The 18,036-nt window shown below is 53.6% G+C and overlaps 1 protein-coding gene across 1 annotated transcript in view; it reads left to right on the top strand.

Annotated features, from left to right (window-relative positions):
* The window catches only part of GALNT17 (polypeptide N-acetylgalactosaminyltransferase 17), a 210,254-nt gene that overhangs the window by 72,673 nt on the left and 119,545 nt on the right, over positions 1-18,036 (top strand). Inside the window, exon 3 of the mRNA XM_032129759.1 lies at positions 10,020-10,186. Coding sequence (XP_031985650.1) covers positions 10,020-10,186 — 167 coding nt within the window. The remainder of the gene's footprint in view (positions 1-10,019; positions 10,187-18,036) is intronic.

Raw genomic sequence — 18,036 nt, forward strand, 5'->3', positions numbered from 1 at the left:
CCAGTAGGTCAGGGCTGACTGCGGTGTTCCAAACCTCAGATTACATCCAGGATGGAATGCTTGGTTCCTCCCCCTGGGTGGAGCATCTCACAGTGGGATGATGTAATTTTGAGAGTCACGCAGTGAGGCTGGATGGCTCAGTAACAGAAGATTTCCCTCCGGAGGGAGTTATCAGGGATGTGTCACTGGAGAGACAAAGAACCCTGCCCCAGCTGGTTTTAGCAGCTGGTGATAGAATACACACTTTTGGTTACACCTTACATTGTAACCTGAGACAGTGCCTTTCATCCCTGGGCACTCACTCACCTGTTGCAGTGGGGATCCTGCAACACGCATATATCAAACCAGGAGTCCCGTGGAAAGGAAATATATATGGACAGACAGATTCCTGATAGCTGTTTCAGAGATGTTTATTTCTCCAGCCGCATGGCCGGAGCTCTGCCCAGGAACTGTTCCAGTCACGGGACCAAGGGTCCTTCTGCCCGCGCAGGGAACACAAACCAACCCATGGGAACGAGGCTGAGCAGGGACAGGGAAGCCCCGTGTCTGTGCCCTCAGGGCCCCTCTCCCAGGGCTCCATGGCAGGGGAGGGACCCCAACACCTCACCTTCTTGCCAGTGGCCAGGATCTGGTGCTGTCCCTGGGGAGCAGTCAGGGCTCCCTGCCTGTGCCTTCCCTGAGGGACTGCTCAGCACTGGGTGATGGAGTCAGAGCTGCCCTTGCCCCACAGCTTGGGATCCTCATGGCCAAGGAAGCCAGGGTGCTGCTCTCTGAGGTCATGATGGTGTAAAATGCTGCAGACACGCATTTCAAAGCTTGCTCCTTCAGTCCCTGCCCGTTTGGACATCATTCAGCATTCAGCTGTGTTTGCAGGGCACTGTTTCAAAACAAACAGAATTAAAAATGCTCCTGAATTTCCTCCCTGCCCAATCTGACTTGCCTGGGAGGAGAGAAAAGCCAACAGCCAGGCAGCAGGACCTGCAGGCTTTGCTCCTGAGCCCTGCTGACCTCCTGTCCCCCCGGGGCTGACCACTTCATCCCTGAGCACCATAACTTTGGCATCTTGTGTTTGAATCCCTGATGCCTTGGTTAAGGGGACAGCGGCCTCCTTCTCCTGAGGACTTGTCAAGCTGGGAGCCCCCAGATGTGGCCAGGTGTGGCCATGAGGAGACCTTGGAGCTGTGTCCTGCTCTGCCTTGTCCTGCTGGGACTGATGAGGAGCCAAGGGGTGGATGTCATGACTTGTGCTGTCCTGAAAAGTGACAGGTGACAGGGACACGCTGGCTGGCTCTGGGCTCCTGCACCACGCCATGGGATCCTGCTCCTCTGGAAGAGTGCTGATCTCTGCATCTGTAATGGGGTAAACTGCTGGGACTTCATATCTGAGGAGTGCTTTCAGTTTTGGGAACCTCAGCACTGAGAGATGCAGTGGTGACAGTTCCAAGTTGATGTTTCCCTGAAGCAGCAATCTCTGGGATGGGAATTTTGGGGAGAATTCCACTTCTTGTGCACTAATCTGACTGAGCTGTCCCTCACGCACCCTTGGCTTTACTGTGGCAGTTCCACAGCTCATTGTAGAAAAGGCATTTAAATATGTCTGAGCTGAACTCTCTCTCTGCTCCTGAGCCATGTTTTACAGGAACAGCTCCACAACTCCGTGGAAGCTGTGCCAGCAGAGCTGAGCACTTCCATGATACTCACGGTGTCTTTAAGGAAGGAAGTAACAAGAATCATTTGTTCTGCTGATGAAAAGAGTATTTGCCTGTTTAAATATGCAAACCCTTGAGTCTGATACAAGACTGAAATGTCAGGAAGGGATAAGCTCCTGATAAGCACGTTAGCGGGATTTATTCAGTGTGATGGCCAAAAGAGGAATTATTAATAAGTCAGGATCCATTCTGGGGAACTCAGAATTAAAAATAAAGAGGGGGGGAGATCTGGCACTCTGATATGGAGGAGAGGAGGAAATCTTGGAACAGCCATCATCAGGATCTGCTTTCATAAGGCGCTGTGATGTCCATAATCAGAACCAGCACATTGTTTGTCTGCCCTTTGCTCTTCCACAGGTGCACAGGATCTGGATGGGCTGAGATGATCTTTAATGTCCTTCCCAACCTAGCCACTCAATGATTCCATGATCTGGGTCTGTTTTGTGCCAGCTGGCACAGATTTCCATGTCTGACTCTTCATGTCTGCTGAGTGTCTGTCATGGCTGATCCCACAGAGATGGAGATGGTGCAGTAGGACCCCATTAGGAGCTGTAGGAATGACTCCAGAGGATGTGGGAGCAGCACAGAGCCCCAGAACCCTGGGTGTTGTGCAGACCAGGGATGTCCAGCCCTCTCCATGGTGGTTGCTGCTGGTGGCATTTCAGAAGGACAGGTAGGGGGGACATTTGTGTCCTGACCAGCCTTGAGGGGCATCCCTGGGAAGATGAGGGGTGGTGCAGCATCAGAGCTGATGGTGCTGCAGTTATTAAATGGACACTGAGGTCATCGATCATTCTGAGCAGACTCTGCTCCTCAGACCCTCGCAGTGAGGCAGCACAGAGCAGGTCCCGCTCCTGCACCGGCCATGGATGCGTTCTCTAAGAGCTCAACACAATGCTGTGTGCTCCAAATGATCTCACAGCGTGCTGCCCATCCCTGCCTGTGCCGGGCATCAGTCAGGCCAGGGGAGTTGTTCCAGGGGCTGCACAGAGCAGGCTGCTGTTTCCCTGCTGCTTTTTGTTGACCTTTTCTCCTGGGTGTGTTTTCCTGACCTGACATCCATCTGAAGCAGAGCAGGGCCTGCCCATCCTGTGTGGCACCTGCTCCATCCTGTGTGGAACACGGACACTGCACAGGGTGTCCTCTGTGTCCTGGGTTTGAGGGATGGACAATTGTAGAGGCTTGAACCTGACAGGAGGGCGCAGCTGGGGGGGGGGTCGGGCTCTGCTGCCAGGGAACAGGGCCAGGAGGAGAGGGAATGGCCTCAGGCTGGGCCAGGGGAGGCTCAGGGTGGATATTGGGGGGAATTCCTCACTCAAAGGGTGCTCAGGCACTGGAAGGGGCTGCCCAGGGCAGTGGTGGAGTCCCCATCCCTGTGGATGTGGCACTTGGGGGCGTGGGGCAGTGGTGAACAGGGTGGTAGTGCTGGGGTAGTGCTTGGACTCAGTGACCTTAAGAAGGCTTTTCCAAGCTCAGTGATTCCATGATTTACACCCAAGGAAGGACAGGAAGCCCGGGAGCCCTGTGTGTGACTCTTCCCTGGGGTTGTAGGGCACGTTTGAGCCCTTCCCTGAATGAGAGGGTTCCGATTTCCATTGGCATTTCTTCACTTCCCATTTGGCTTCCCTGGCCTTTGCCTTGGCATCCCAAGGCCTTGGCAGCAGGGGCCGAGCCCGGAGCGGGGCTGGCAGTGACCTCTGCAGGGGGAACTGTGCTGCTGGGGCTGAGCTGGGCCCAGCTCTGGGCTGGCTCTTTGCATGGCCAAACCTCCCAGCAGAACCTCTGCTTGAGCTCCAGCTGCGGCACCAGCCTGGATAAAACAGCTCAGGGCAAAACGTTCTATCTGTGGTTCCATAAAATGCACAAATACATCTCCAGCCAGAGGGTGGGACTGTTGTTCCTGGTGTTTAAGGCACAGTGAGGGTGAGGTTGGGTTTTTTCCTACCTTGTTTATTAGAACTGTGATTTTAAACCACCATCAGTGCTCTGAGACTGAGCCGCAGCCACTTTTCTTTCAGGGGTGTTCTTCTAACACCTCTTTACTTCTTCACCTCTTTGCTCCTCCCAGTCTGTGTCTCTCTGGATCTTGCCAAGCTCTGCCTGTGCCCCCCATCCCTCAGATGGAGAGGTGGCTCCAGAGGGCTCCAGGCTGGATTGATTAGAAGGGCGTCATTAGGAAAATCAAATTACTGCTGGATAATTTCAGATGGCCTGTGGCAGCCTGGTTTTTGTCTGAATCCAAGTATTCCCTTTCAAACATTGGACATATTTGAAAACCAGGGAACTCTGACCAGAGCAGGCTTCCAGAGGAATGGAGTGCTGCCCCCTCCCTGGGAATGGGGACAGCTACACCTAATGGGATTCCATCTCTTCTTAAAGCTTTGGTAGATTTTATGTTGGCACTGGGGGAAGGGGCCATGCCAAAGGCACAGGTTAAGGGAATGTGGCAGTCTGGAAATGTTGAGTTCCTGTGCAGAGTAGATGTGGGAGCTGTCAGGAGTGGACGACACATCATGGCACAGCATGGAAGGGGGAAGACAATTCCTGTGGCCAAGGGTGGATGTAATCTTTGGTGCAGCCTCTGGGATTAGAGATTCCCAATCTCTCAGCATTAGCAGGATTTCTGCTCAGTGCTCTGAGGGGCAAAGCAAGCTGCAGCCTGACTGCCCAGCTCCTCCCTGGGCTCTGTGTTGTTCAGGGCATCACAGATCCATAAATACCTGAGCTGGAAGGGACCCCCAGGGATCACCCAGTGCAGCCCCTGGCCCTGCCCAGACACCCCAACAGCCCCGCCCTGGGCATCCCTGGCAGCGCTGTCCCAACGCTCCTGGAGCTCTGGCAGCCTCGGGGCCGTGCCCATTCCCTGGGGAGCCTGGGCAGTGCCCAGCACCCTCTGGGGGAAGAACCTTTCCCTGATCTCCAGCCTAAAACTCTCCTGAAAAACTTGAATATATTATTATGTCTTTCCTTAAATTGTTTTCTTTCTGAAAGGGGCTACCTGGGGGAGGTCCAGCCACGGCACAGACATTCCCTGGCAGCTCTGTGCAAACCTGGCCTGATGTGAAGGCCAAGGAGTGAAGACTCCTTGAAGCCAAGGAGTGCCTCTTTTGTCCTGGAACAGTCCACACTCCAGGCTGTCCATAAGCTGCCTTGATTGGTGTTGATCAATGGGTTATATGGGCTAGGGAAGGTTAGAAGCCATCGGGTTTGGCTGGTGCCAGGCAGTGCAGTTCCAGGTGGTTGATGGAAATGGCTCTGTGCCCCAGAGAACAGGTGAAAGGTGTTAATTGGGTAATAGAGTGGATCTCGTTAAGTCCCTGGGCAGGAGGAGGTGCTTTGTAACTGTTAGCTGCCACTTTGTGCCTCTCTGTGCTCCAGGAGTGCTCGCTGTGATTCCAGGTGATTTTTCTGCTGAGGGATCATGAGGCAGTAAATGCTGGGTTATCCCTTTCCTGTTACTGAGACAGACAATAAACATCCTAATCTGACTCGCTGCTCTGAAGAGTGGATTTACAGCTGTGTGCTGAGCAGAAAACAAATGATCTGAGGATTCAAAGCAGGCTCTGCAGCAGGCAAACACGCGCTGGAGCAGAGCTGGGGGTTTGTGCTGTTTTGTCTTTTGAATTTGGCTGTCTTGATTAATCCAGCCTGATGTGTGCCAAGCTGTTCAGCAGAAACTCAGCCCTGCTTCCCCCCTCCCCCAGCTGCCCTGCTCAGCCTTCCTTTGTTTCAGGATGGTTTCTTACATAAAACAGGAACTGCAAAGATTCAGGTGAAAAAATGTTCTCCGTAAATACATTTGGTTTGTGGGTTTCCTTGCAGGTTCTCCTGTTTGCAGGCCTGGGCTTTAGGTAAAGATCTTGGACCCAAAAACGTGGTGGTGCTCACAGTCCAGGAGCTGTCACCTCTGCACCCATGCAGCCCCTGTGTCCCTGGAGGAGGGGCTGGGGAGGATGTTGGGAGGAGGTTTGTGCAGAGGCTGGTGTCAGTCATCAGCTCCTCAGAGTTCTGAAGTGAGGAAAGTGTCCTGGAAGGTTCTGAGCTGGAAGGGACCCCCAGGGATCACCCAGCCCAGCCCTGGCCCTGCACAGACACCCCAACAACCCCACCCTGGGCATCCCTGGCAGCGCTGTCCCAACGCTCCTGGAGCTCTGGCAGCCTCGGGGCCGTGCCCATTCCCTGGGGAGCCTGGGCAGTGCCCAGCACCCTCTGGGGGAAGAACCTTTCCTGATATCCAGCCTAAACCTCTCCCTTCATGCCTGAGCCTTGGACCAAGGACAGAGGAAACCCCTTTTTTTTCCCTGTTTAAGGCCAAGATCATTTCTCAATGAGACCTTGGCGAGGTCCTTAAATTAAACTCAGTGCTGAACATGGGGAGGTTTTCCCCAGCCTCCTCAGACTTGGAGAGTTTTGTGAGCATGATTTAATGGAACATATTCAAGCATGATTTAATGGGACATAAAATGCCTTTTTGATATCCCGTTGATCTAAAGGAGAGACAAAACTCTAAGGGGGCTCTTTCTTTCCGCTATTGATTCACGATATTTGGATATAAATCCTACGAGCAGGTGCCAGCCTGGGTTTAATTGGAGAGAGCAGGACTTAGTGGGGTAAAATGTAATTGTGTAACCTGCACTGATTCGTTTCCAGATGCTGGCAGGGGCTCTGTGCTGGGCCAGGGGGGTGCTACTCCCCTGGCAAAGCAGGGATGGGGAGGGATCACCTGCAGCCTCCCTCCGTTTTCTCCAGTTAGGCCCTGTTGCCAACTGGCCCAGTGCCTGTGTCCTGCAGATGTGGCAGCACCTCTGCCTTGGGGCCAGCTGCAGCTGTGCACGTGGCTGGAGAGCACCGGCTCCATGGGCAGGGAGAACTTTCTGAGGCAGCCTTTGGTATGGATGGAATGATGGTCGTGGGCTAAATGGAACATCAAATGATGGGCTGGGCCTTAGCTGGGTAACTGATCACTGGCCCTGGAGCGTATCGTGGTGGTCTGTCCCTTGTATTTAATTTAAATTTAAAAGTTTTGAAGTGTTTGGAGTGTTCCCTTGAACATCCAGCTTCCTGGAAGGAGCCTTGATTTGGGCTGGCCAGGTATAGCGTGAGCTGGGTGTTTGAAACAGAACCTGAGATTCACAGGATCCCAGAGTGCTTTGGCTTGAAGGGAACTCAAAGCCCATCTTGTTCCAGGCAGGGACACCTTCCATATCCCAGGGTTCTCCAAGCCCCATCCAGCCTGGCCTTGGGCACTGTCAGGGATCCAGGGGCAGCCACAGCTTCTCTGTGCCAGGGCCTCACCACCCTCCCAGGGAAGGATTTCTTTCCAATATGACCCTCTTCGAGCTTAAAACCATTCCCCCTTATCCTGTCACTGCTTGTCCTTGCAAAAATTCTCTCTCCAGCCTTCCCGTAGGCCCCCGTTAGGCAATGGAAGGGGCTCGAAGGTCTTTTGAAGTATTTTGGCCTGGGATCTGAATTCCAAAGGCCTTGGCTGGCACACAGCCAAAGGCTGAGGGGGATAACTGTGGGCAGAGGGTGCCAGGTGTCTCAGGTGAGGTTTGGTGCATTGCTTGGGACTGTCCCTGAGCCTCTGGAGCTCCTGCTGGCACCTGGGCTCAGTGCTGGGTTCTCTGTGCTGTTCCTCAGGGTTGTGCTTGAAACTGAAGGCAGCAGGAATTGCCCATCTTGTGCCTTCCCCCCTTTGCAGGAAGGGCCTCTCAGGGTGGGCAGGGTGTTGTTCCCGAGGGTGCAGGTGAGGAGGGAGGTGTGGGGGTTGCAGCCTCACCTGTCCCAAGACTCAGCAGTGAGTCCTCCCTGAAGGGTCTGAGTGTTCCCAGAGTAAAGCAGCCACACCTGTGCCTCTGCCTGCACATGGGCAGAATGACCAAGCATCCAGATCAGCCCTTTTTCTAGGAAAAAGGTTTAAAAGAAGAACCCCAAACCACCCAACACCCCAAACCCACCCCTTCCCCCCACCTGTGCCCTCACCATTCCTGCTGTTTCCCACAGCTTCTCCCCTGGCCTTTCCAGTGATGTTTGAGCTCAAGGGTTGCTCTCCCCTTTTCCCCTCCCTGCCCCAGGAGAGCCCAGCAGCTCCAGGTGTTTTCCTGCACACTTGTAGGGATATTTGCTGGCTTGTCCACAGGGAAGAGCCTGGTGGAGCCAAAGGCTGTGGCAGAGCATCGCTCACCCCACAGCTTTTGGCACCAGCACTGAAGGGACCCCGTGGGAGGAGCACAACAAACTTGACGTGAATTGGGCTTAAAATTGCTGCTTTCTCACCCCTGTGGGTGCAGCCAGAGCCACCAGAGCAGGGTGCTTATGCAAAGCCTCTCCTGCCCTTGGAGAACTGGGGCTCTGTGCCCCCAGCAATGCGGGGTTTGCCTTTCCCACTCCTCCTTTCCAGGCTTATCTCCTCTCCCTGGATCTCTGTCCGCCTGTCCTCGGAGACTGGGGAAGGAGAGCCCTGATAGGAGTGGCACAGGGAGAATGCCAATGAGCAGGAGATGAACCTCAAAGAGCTGGGTTTGGATTTGCCTCCAAAGCTCTTTGATCACAGGCTGAGCTCTTTATCCCCCGCAGCATTCCTCGGGGGAAGGCTGCCCAGAGGTGAGCAATGATTAAAGGAAATGCTCCTGCTCCTGTGACAGCCTTGTCTTCATAGGAGCAGGTATCAACATCTACCAAAAGCTGGTTTTAATGTCTGAGTCAGTTTACTTTGACTTTCTTGGCAGGATTTCAGGGTCCCTTGTCACTTTGCCCCATCATGACTGTTCTTTCATTCATTTTAAAGAAAGTTTCCCTTTGGAAGATCCTTTGGTTGCTGTCTGTCGAGCTCTTGGCTTGCTGTAGGGAAGGCAATAGTTAAATCGAGAAACACAACCATGTTTTCATCCAGCAAACTTGTTTAACTAAAGGAGACTCATAAAGAAAACTGTGTTTCTGTGGAAATCTTTGTCTCCCAAGTCTCGTTTTGGAGTCTGAAGAACGCCTGCTGTTGCCTGAGAAACCCCCAGGACAATGCAATGCAGAGGCATTGCTGGGGAGTTGAGGAGCTGCTGGGATGTCACTCTGCCTTTGGTTTTTCTCTGCTGATCTGGGCAGGGTTTGTTCTGTGCACGCTCATTGTAATTCTGGGAACTCTGCTCCCATGTCTGATCTGTCATGGATGTGGGGAGGCTCCTTCTCTCCTTCCCCCTGTGGATTTATTGAAGGGGAAGCTGGAGAGTTGAATTAAATTGTTGGAAGTGGTTCAAGATCTCCTGTTTGCCTTCCACAGTTGCTCTGTTAAGAGGAGGTGTCTGGCTGAGATGAAATGTGGCAGAGGAACAACACCCATGTCCCTGTGCTCCCTGGAGAGCTGGGGGTCACCCGGAACACCCCTTCCCTTGGAGCTGCCCCAGCCCTGCTCCAGGGGTGTCCCTCTCTCCAGGTCTGTGTGTCCATGTAACAGGGACCCGCTGCTTGCCAGGGATGGTGCTGGTGGAAACCTGGGAGCTTGGGCTTTGTCCTGCTGGGCAGTGTGTGTGAGCAGAGAGCCAGCCCCAAACCCTGCCCGAGTTCAGGAGTGACTCCTGAAACCCAGGGGGGTGATCACCAGTGTTTGGGTTTAACCATCCTGGCTGTGGAGTACAAAGACACCAGGTCTTTAAAAATGCTTTAAAGAAAAAACCCAAATCACCCAACACCGCAAACCCCATCACTTCCCCCCCCACACCCTCACCATTCCCACTGTTCCCAACAGCTTCTCCCCTGGCCTTTCCAGTGATGTTTGAGCTCAAGGTTGCTCTCCCCTTTTCCCCTCTGCTTCAGAGACAGGAGTGTGCTCAAAAATATCTGCTGAGGGAGCAAAAACATTTATTGAGACTATTTAACCAAGGCTCATTTTACGTTCATTTCTTTCCAAAGCAAATGGGAAGAAAATTCCCAAGTGCTGCTTAAGCACAAGGCTCATTTCTGAGCACCTGGAAATCTTGGGACAGAGTGGGGCTGGGGAGTTTCCCTTGAACTGCTAAAGGCATCTGCTGATTTCTGGAGGCCACTCCTGGTCCTGCCCACCAGCACAGGAACACAGCCTGGGTCAGGTGAGCTCTGCCTGTGCTCTCTGAGCCCGGGAAGGCTCTGCTTTGCTGCTGTGTCTTCCCAGCAGCAGGGATTCAAGGATGGGTTTGCAGGCACTGGGGGTCCCTGGCTGTGCACAGCTGGGAGCTGGCAGCTGTGGGCTTCCCCTGGGTATTTCCCATGTGCCTGGCTGGAAGCACTGCCCTGTGAGCTCTGCTGACCCCGTGTCTCTCTCTGCCCTTTGTGTTGCAGGTGCAAAGAGCTGAAATACGGGAAGGACCTTCCGCAGATCTCCATCATCTTCATCTTCGTGAACGAGGCGCTGTCGGTGATCCTGCGCTCGGTGCACAGCGCCGTCAACCACACGCCGGCACCCCTGCTCAAGGAGATCATCCTGGTGGATGACAACAGCGATGAGGGTGAGCAGTGCTGGCAGCTCCCAGCTCCACCAGGAGGGGTTTCATCTCTGGGAATCTCCAGGAGGGTTCTTTGGGAAGGGGCACGTGGTGTAAGGGGTGGGTGTGCTGCTGGCACAAAGTTCTCTCCAGCTTCTCTGGCGAGGAACAAGATCAAACCACAGGTAAATCTGAGAGAGCTGTGGTTTGAAAGCATATCTGAGAGCTGGGAGGTGAAGGAAACCAGAGAGCCATCTGACCTCTCCCTTCAGTAGCATCCAGGAGTTCTGGTTTCAGGGTATCCTTGTTTCTGATAAGAACAGTTTGGTTGTTGCAGAGATGCACCTCTAAGTATTTGGCAGGACGAGAGCCTGGAGCCCTGAGGGATTTCTGCTCTGGCACCTCCCAGTGTTAACTGAGGTATTTCCTCTGTGTGTGCCTTGGTTTCCCTGTTGTAAAATACCATCCTGGGCTTTATGGATGGATGGCTGGTGCCCTGCAGAGACCCTCCTTCCCCGAGTTCTGCTTTTGGTAGGAGAAGGAAAGTGGAAGAGGAGGAAACAGTCCCAGCCCACCTGTCCAGGTCAGGCCCTGCCACAGCCTGGAGGGGATGTTTGGTTTCCCACATTGCACATGAGGGTCCTTTGGTTCACCCTGCTCTCCGTCACTGTTCTCATCCCTTCCCTTCTGGCTTTTGATAACACAGAACTGCAGGGAGCATTTTCACACTCAGATTCTTCCAAGGTCTTTTTTTCTCCCAGTATACCCTTGGACAACATAACCAGGGCAGTTAAAATCCTCGTCAAGGACAGCAAAGAGTTAAGTGACTTTGTTTACTGCCTTCTTCAGCTGTGCTGCCTTTTCCTCCTTTCAGTGTTATTTGAAAAAAATTAATCAAGGAGTGCTGTGGACGCAGTGATTGGAGGGGAGAGCAGGGCAGGGTGCAGGATGTGGAGAGCTCATTCCAGGGGGAGCTGAGAGGTTGCTCTCTGTCTGTGAGCAAAGGAGCTGGTGCACTGCGAGCTGTTCAGGCTGTAAAAACAGGCACTCAAGCACCACAGTAATGAGCACCATGGAAAGATGATGAGTTCTAATTACCAGGAGAAGAATCAGGAGGGCAGCTCCTCAGCTGGTGGGAATCACAGCAGCTCCAGGGCAGAGCTTGGATGGTGTCCACAGTGCAGCCATGGGATTTCAGAGCTGGAACCACTTGGCTGGTGAAGGGGAAGTGCAGGTGAGGTGCTGCTCACAGTGCTCAGGACTTGGAGGGCTTGAAATACCAAAATGAGAGGCTCCTTCTGCAAATTTTATCCTATTAATGGGGCAAAGGGAAGAACCCTTTCACAGAGAAGCCATTGGTGCCCATCCCCGAGCTTCTCCCCTCATTGCTGTGCACAAAGAAATGTCTCTGAACAGCCTCTTCCTCATTCACTGAGGGGCTGAGGTGAGCCAGGTGCTCTGGAGACCCTGGAAAGGCACAGGACAACAAAACAAATCCTTCCAAAAGCATCTGCCTCTTCCACGGGCCGAGGCTGCAGCTGGCAGTGAGGACCAGGATGGAATCCCCGGATCCACTGTGGGATTGCAGGGCAACACCGTCCCCGGGGTCTGCCAGTGCTGGGGCTGGGTGGGGCTGGGGGGTGGCAGGGCAGGTAGAGGGGTGGCCAAGGACTGGGCTGTGTTCAAGGGCTTCCAGCTCTGGGGTTTCACAGAATCCCAGAGAGGTCTGGGTGGGAAGGGACCTTAAAGCCCACCCAGTGCCACCCCTGCCATGGCAGGGACACCTCCCACTGTCCCAGGCTGCTCCCAGCCCCAATGTCCAGCCTGGCCTGGGACACCTCCAGGGCTGTGTTGGAGCATTGTACAGCACCAGGGAGGGAGAGGCAGGGAGATGACCCCAGCTGATGGACGAGTTCAGACATCCTGGGCACAAGGTGGGAAAATCACAGTCTCCTGGCACACCTAGGCTGCATCCCACCCTGAGGGTGCTTTGACTGGCATCAGGAGCATCCAGGGTCCCTCATGCTGGCCCAGGGCTGTGCTGAGGGTTGGACATCCCTGAGGGGTTCTGTCCTCAGAAACATTGGGATGGAGGTGCACAAGGAGAGCGGCGTGGGGAGCGAGGTGGTGCCATCAGCTGGGAGGGTGAGTTAATCATGCCAGTGTTTGCTGCTGAGGCTTTGCAGGCCTCATGACAAATGAGATTTTTAAGGAGGGATTTGAAGGAAGATAATGAGGTAACTTGGCAGATGTTTATGAAGAGCTCCTCCCAAGCGTGTAATAATCTACTTTTCTCATGTAAAAGAAATGATACAAACCAGAACGCAGCTCTGGGATCGTGTGCTCCCTCTCAGCATCCTCGAGGAGCTGCAGTGACAGCCAGGAATTATTAATGGCAATAACATTGTCACAGAGTTCCCACTAATGGTAGGCAATAATTTTGAGCAGCAACAGCAACACCGCAGAGTTGATGCTTTGGATATTACAAACAAAGTCATCATAATAAATAGATTTGGGTTCTACAGGAAAATAATTACAGGAAAATAGTTCCTCATGAGCTCTCAGATTTAGAGATGAATCCTGGAGGATCAAGCAGAGGATGGGGCTGTGTGGGTATGACTTTGGAGGCTGTGATTGAGCAAGAGAAGGAATTTCTTCAGCCTCTTTGGGAGCAGCCGTGTGGGTGTGAGTGAGGGACAGTTTCTGTGGGGATGTGGTTGTAGCCCAGGAAAAGCCTTTGGGGGCTCAGCTGTGTAACGTGAGAGAAGGTTGACTCCAGGGAGCAGTGCCCAAGCCCAGGAGCTGTGCTGTCCCCTGGGTCACCAGAAGCAGCTTCGGGGCAGTTGCTGAAGGCTCAGGACAGTCCCTGGCTGGGGTTTGTGTGGGTTTGTCAGGGGGAAGAGGAACCACAGCAGATCTGGGTAATTGGAGAACAAAGTTAGCAGAGATTTCCAAATCAAGTGTTAAGGTTAGCCCCAGGGGTAGAGGCAAGAGCCACCTGCCCTGCCCACCTGGCTCTGTGCCCTCCAGGCAGAGCTGTGCCGCAGCCACTGCAGAGCCTGGTGCTGGTGTGAGGTTTTCAGGCTGGAACAAAGAGCTCCTGAAGCCTCATTAGACACTCCTTGCTCTCAGCTTTGTTGTACAACAGCACAGCACAACACAAAAAGTGTGCAGTGAGAGATTAAATTAATGAACACAGGCATTCTGATGCTTTATGTCTGAGCTGTAAATAGATAAAAGATGTCAATGTATTGTAATGGGGGAAAAAAAAATCCCTCCTTGAAGGAGAAAGCTCGGGGAGTTGTAGTTTGAACCCCGTTCTCCCTTGAGCTGCACATTACACTTCATAAAGACTCCTTTGGAGGCTGCTTTTGTTTGTGCTTGTTGCAGGGCTGCAGTTCCACAGGCAGTGTGCAGGTTGTGTTTGGCGGCGATAACGAGGTTCCCGGGCTGGTGGAGGATGCAGCCACGTGCCCCTGAGATGCTGTGTTATCTCACAGCTGCACACTTTGTCTGAGTCTCTTGTTTAATCATCACCTGCTTTTTTTTTTTAAGTTGTTGTTGTGTCTTTTAGTGTTTTTAATCTGGGATAACATCTCTTTGAAAAGCAAACCTCTCGGAATAAAGGAAACCCTTTGGATAAAAGGCTGCTTAAAGGAGCTGGCTGCACCAGGGGAGACACGCTCAGGGTTGTAATTTACCTCGGCGTTGCACATTAGTGAGACTTGAGGGATCCCTTTCTTGTTCTGCAGCTCATTCCAGCAGCAACAGCAGCACTCTGTGCCTCGCTCTCCCGGGACCTGTCTGGGTGTTTGTGCTCAGAGGAGGAATTGCAAGGAGCTGAGTCCCATTCCAGCCTTTCCCAGTGCTGAATTACTCCAGCCTGAGGATGGGGTGTTTAACTGGAGCTGACCTGGGCTGTCCCACTGGTGTCCAGCCCCGAGGCTTTCGGGGCTCCATAGGGAAGAGCAGCAGAGAGCACTGGGTGGGGTTGTTGGGGTGTCTGTGCAGGGCCAGGAGTTGGGTTCCACGATCCCTGTGGGTCCCTCCCAGCTCAGGGCATTCTGTGATTCTCTTTGGGTTTTGCTGAACCCAATGACCAGAGGCTTGAGCTGCATGCCCTGACCGGGAGCAGCTTTCTCTGTGAGAACTGATGCCTCCCCCTGCTCCCCCTGTCACAGTTTCCTCTGGTCCAGCTGCAGGTAAAAAGCTTCAGAAACTCCCCTGGCTTTGAGTCTCCCTGAAAAATGTTCCCGTTTATTTATTTATTGCCTGTTGAATGAGCTGTTTTAGTGATTTCCTGCAGAAATCCCAGCCCTGATGGCTTCGGAGGTTCAGGCAGGTAAGAGTTTGGGACAGGGGTGCCTGGGGTCTCCCATGGCACTGGAGCACCCCCAGCCCTGAGCCCTCTGTTGTTTCTGATAACACCTCGGGCTCTGTAGGCTTTCCCCACCCAGCTGAGCCTGGCAAACACAGGGGTGTTTTCCTTAGGGGTGTAGAGGAGGTGTGGTCCTCGCCCAAGGCCCAGTGCTGCACAAGGAATTCCCTGCCCTTGGTAATTCCTTGAGCTCCCTGGTGCTGCTGGCCTTTGCTCCTTTCTCTGTGTGCCTACAGGCAGCTCCCACCTTTACTTCTGGGGGCTACCACGGGATTTGGAGAGGTTTGGGCAGGATTTGGGGTGGGCATGGAGCAGTGGGTGTTTCTGTGCTTGCAGTTGGGCTGATGTCCATGGTGGGGTTACTTTCCTTGGCATCAGGTGGTTCCATTTCCCTGGCAGCCCCTGGCAGCCCCATTTCCCTGGCAGCCCCATCTCCCAGCCAGTGTAGGTGACAGAATAGTTTGCAATAGGTAACATAAGTGATAGCAGCTGGGGTTTTAATGGAGCAACAGGTCCATTGGATTCGAGTTCCTTGCTCTTGCCCTTCAGGGAAGATCGGCAGGGACAGATGGAGAACAAAAGGCAGCATTGCAATTGAACCTGCTGGCATTTTCAGGAGGCTTTCTCTCTGCAGATCTTCCCAGGCAGCAGCTCTGTCAATGGCAGAGATCAAACCCTCCCAGACTGCACCCTGAATGAACAGAGGTGCTGGGGTGTGCTCTGGGGGATGGTCCAGCTGGCTTCCTCAGAGGGGGCCTGGGGGTGTGTGGGAGGAGGGCCATGGGGTGCAGGAGAGGAAGGAGGCTCCAGGGGCTGGGGCAGTGTTGGATTGGAGGGAATTGCTGGTGGTGCAGCCCCTGTGGATCCAGCCCTGGGAATCCTCAGGAGTGCAGGCCTGAAGGAAGTGCTCCTCTGCTTGGGGAGGATGAGGGGAGCTGGGGGCCACTGCTCTGCTCCCATCCTGGCTCCTGACCTCCTTCACATCCAGAGTCCCAGTTTTTGAACTCCAGGCTGGTTATCCTGGCTCAGGATCCTGTGGATGTTCTCTCTGTCAGCCCTGTGAGTGCAGCACCAAGGCCCCGTGCCAGGCAGGGGTGAGGATGGAGCAATGCCCTGAGCTGGAGATGCTCTGGCCCTGCTGTGGTTGGTGTGGGGTCCTGGGAGGAGCAGATCCAGGGGCCAGGCTGCCCCTCTGTGTGACAGCCGCTGTCTGCTGCTGTCCCTTGGTGCGAGTCACAAATCCCTGGCATTCTATTCCAGGCCTCCCAACCTCCCTGGGGAGGAAACATCTGAGCTGACAGGTCAGATGAAGAGCTTCAAGGTCAGCAGCAGCTCTGCAGGTCCCGAGGCTGGAGCTGGGTGTTCCTCAGTGACTGCTGACTGAGGAAAACATGGGGTAAAATTAGGGATAACTTCACCTGACTTGGAGTGGGATGAGATTTGTGAGTCAGTGATGGTTTCCAGAGGTTTGAGCATGTGTGGTCCCACAGGATCAGCATCCCCAGGAGCAGAGGAGCTGTGCCAGTGCAGCTGTGCAGGCACTGGGGTTCCCACTGATGCTTTTCCACACAGCCACATCACTGACAAGGGGCCCTGGGCCAGGGCTTGCTGGAGTTTCTCAGAGAATTTAATTGTTCAAGGCCAGGCTGGACAGGGCTTGGAACAACCTGAGCTATGGAAGGTGCTCCTGCTCATGGCAGGGGTGGGATGAGATGGACTTTAAGGTCCCTTCCAACCCAAACCATTCCAGGATTCTGGGATTCCTGGAGACTGGCACTTCACTTTTGTTAGCCAACACTGGATTTTCCACTCCTGCACTTCTGGATGCTCTGGGAAATGAGATACAGAGCCCACCCCATCTGAGTGCCAGGGATGTATCCCAGAATATCAGAACAGTGCTGTGCTCTGTGCCCTCTCCTCACAGAGCTGCAGGACAGCTCAGAAGGGTGAGGCTGGCCCAGTGCAGGGGTGCAGCCATCCTCTCCATAAGGGCTGCTCAGGTGTGGAAGAAAAGGGAGTTCTCCCCAAAAGCCGTGTGCTGTGGGCTGAGGGAGGGAGCAAGCCTGAAATCTGTGTGAGGCTGTACAGGAAACCCTTGGTGGAGAGAGGGCCTGGAGCTGCATTTCTCACAGCTGTCAGTGCTTGTGTCCCTGGAGTGTAGCAGCAGCCCTGTGGGGACACCTGTGTCACACTCTGTGGGCAGGAGAGGGGCCCTGCCCCCTGCCAGTGACCAGGGGCAGAGTGGTGCCAACCATGGGCACCTTCCACATCCCCTGGTGCCACTCCCCAGGTGCTGCTCTGGCTCCCTGGGGACATTCTGAGGAGCTGCTGTCACACAGCAGGGTGAGCACGGGGGTCTCTCAGGTCTGACCCTTTGCTGCCTGTGAGATGTGACATCACAGCTCTTCTGTTTCACTGCAGCTTTGCTCTGCTTTGAGCTGCTCAGACAATTCCCCAGAGGAGTTTCTTGTTTTCCTTCCACTGAGATTCCAGCTCCAATGTGAAAGTTGTTTTAATCACTCCGTGGTGCACTGGTCTGCTGCATTAATGACTTACCTGCTGCCAAAGCTCCACGTGCTGTGCTTGTGGGGCTTCATCTGTCAAAAAAATCGGTGTCTCTGTCTCCTTAAAACCATTTGGGAGAGTTGTTGTCTCCATAAAATCCTGGTTTTGCTCCGAGTGGCTCAGCACAAAATGGAAGTTGCTGAGTTATGGATGTGTGTGATGCAGATGCTTTGAATTGAGGAAGGGGCTCATTTGCTTTATTCTTTTTATTCCCACTTCAGCATAAAAGAGAAAGGAGACTTTGGGGAAATGGAGATATGAGGGGAAGCATCCCAGAAAGGCAGTGTGGAGAAAGCACATTTGCTGTGCCTGGGAGGAGGCGTGGTGGGGAAGGGAACAGATAATCCTTCTCCTCTGAAGATTTCAAAGCAGATGAGCCTTGCTGTTTACTCCTTTGCTCTCCATTGTGTGTTTCCTTCATGTGGGAGCCCACGTGTGCTCGTGTGTCTCGAGGATTTCACCCTGTGGGTGGTTAATGCTGACTTTTTTTTCCCCTCTTTACTTTTTGTCCTGGAGACAGAGAGTGCAGTGAAGGGCAGTAGACTATAATCTGAGGTCACGGATCATGCCTTAATTTTCTGCTGTCCTGAAGCCTCACAGGGATAAAAGATACTCTCAGGAACTGCTTTCATGGTGTTGAGAGTTTGTTTTGGTGCCCAGTGGCTTTGCTGAGCTTTTAGTTCCTCTCTCCAGCAGAGCTTTGTGCACTGAGCTGGTGCAGCAGGCACTGAAAGGACCAAGGTTTCTCTGGCAGAGAACTGGCACTTCTCCAAAGGGCTGAAAAACACACTCGTGTTTATCCTTTATTGCAACCTTCCATCTGCTCCCACCTTCAGAGTCCTCTGTGTCTTTTATGCTCAAATCTCGTACTCTCAAGAATTTCTGTGCTGGGGGTGGCTGAGGGCTGCAGGTCCCTGAGGGTGCCAGGCAC

This window comes from Corvus moneduloides, chromosome 20 (assembly GCF_009650955.1).
Source record: "Corvus moneduloides isolate bCorMon1 chromosome 20, bCorMon1.pri, whole genome shotgun sequence".
In the NCBI taxonomy this organism is placed as follows: Eukaryota; Metazoa; Chordata; class Aves; order Passeriformes; family Corvidae; genus Corvus; species Corvus moneduloides.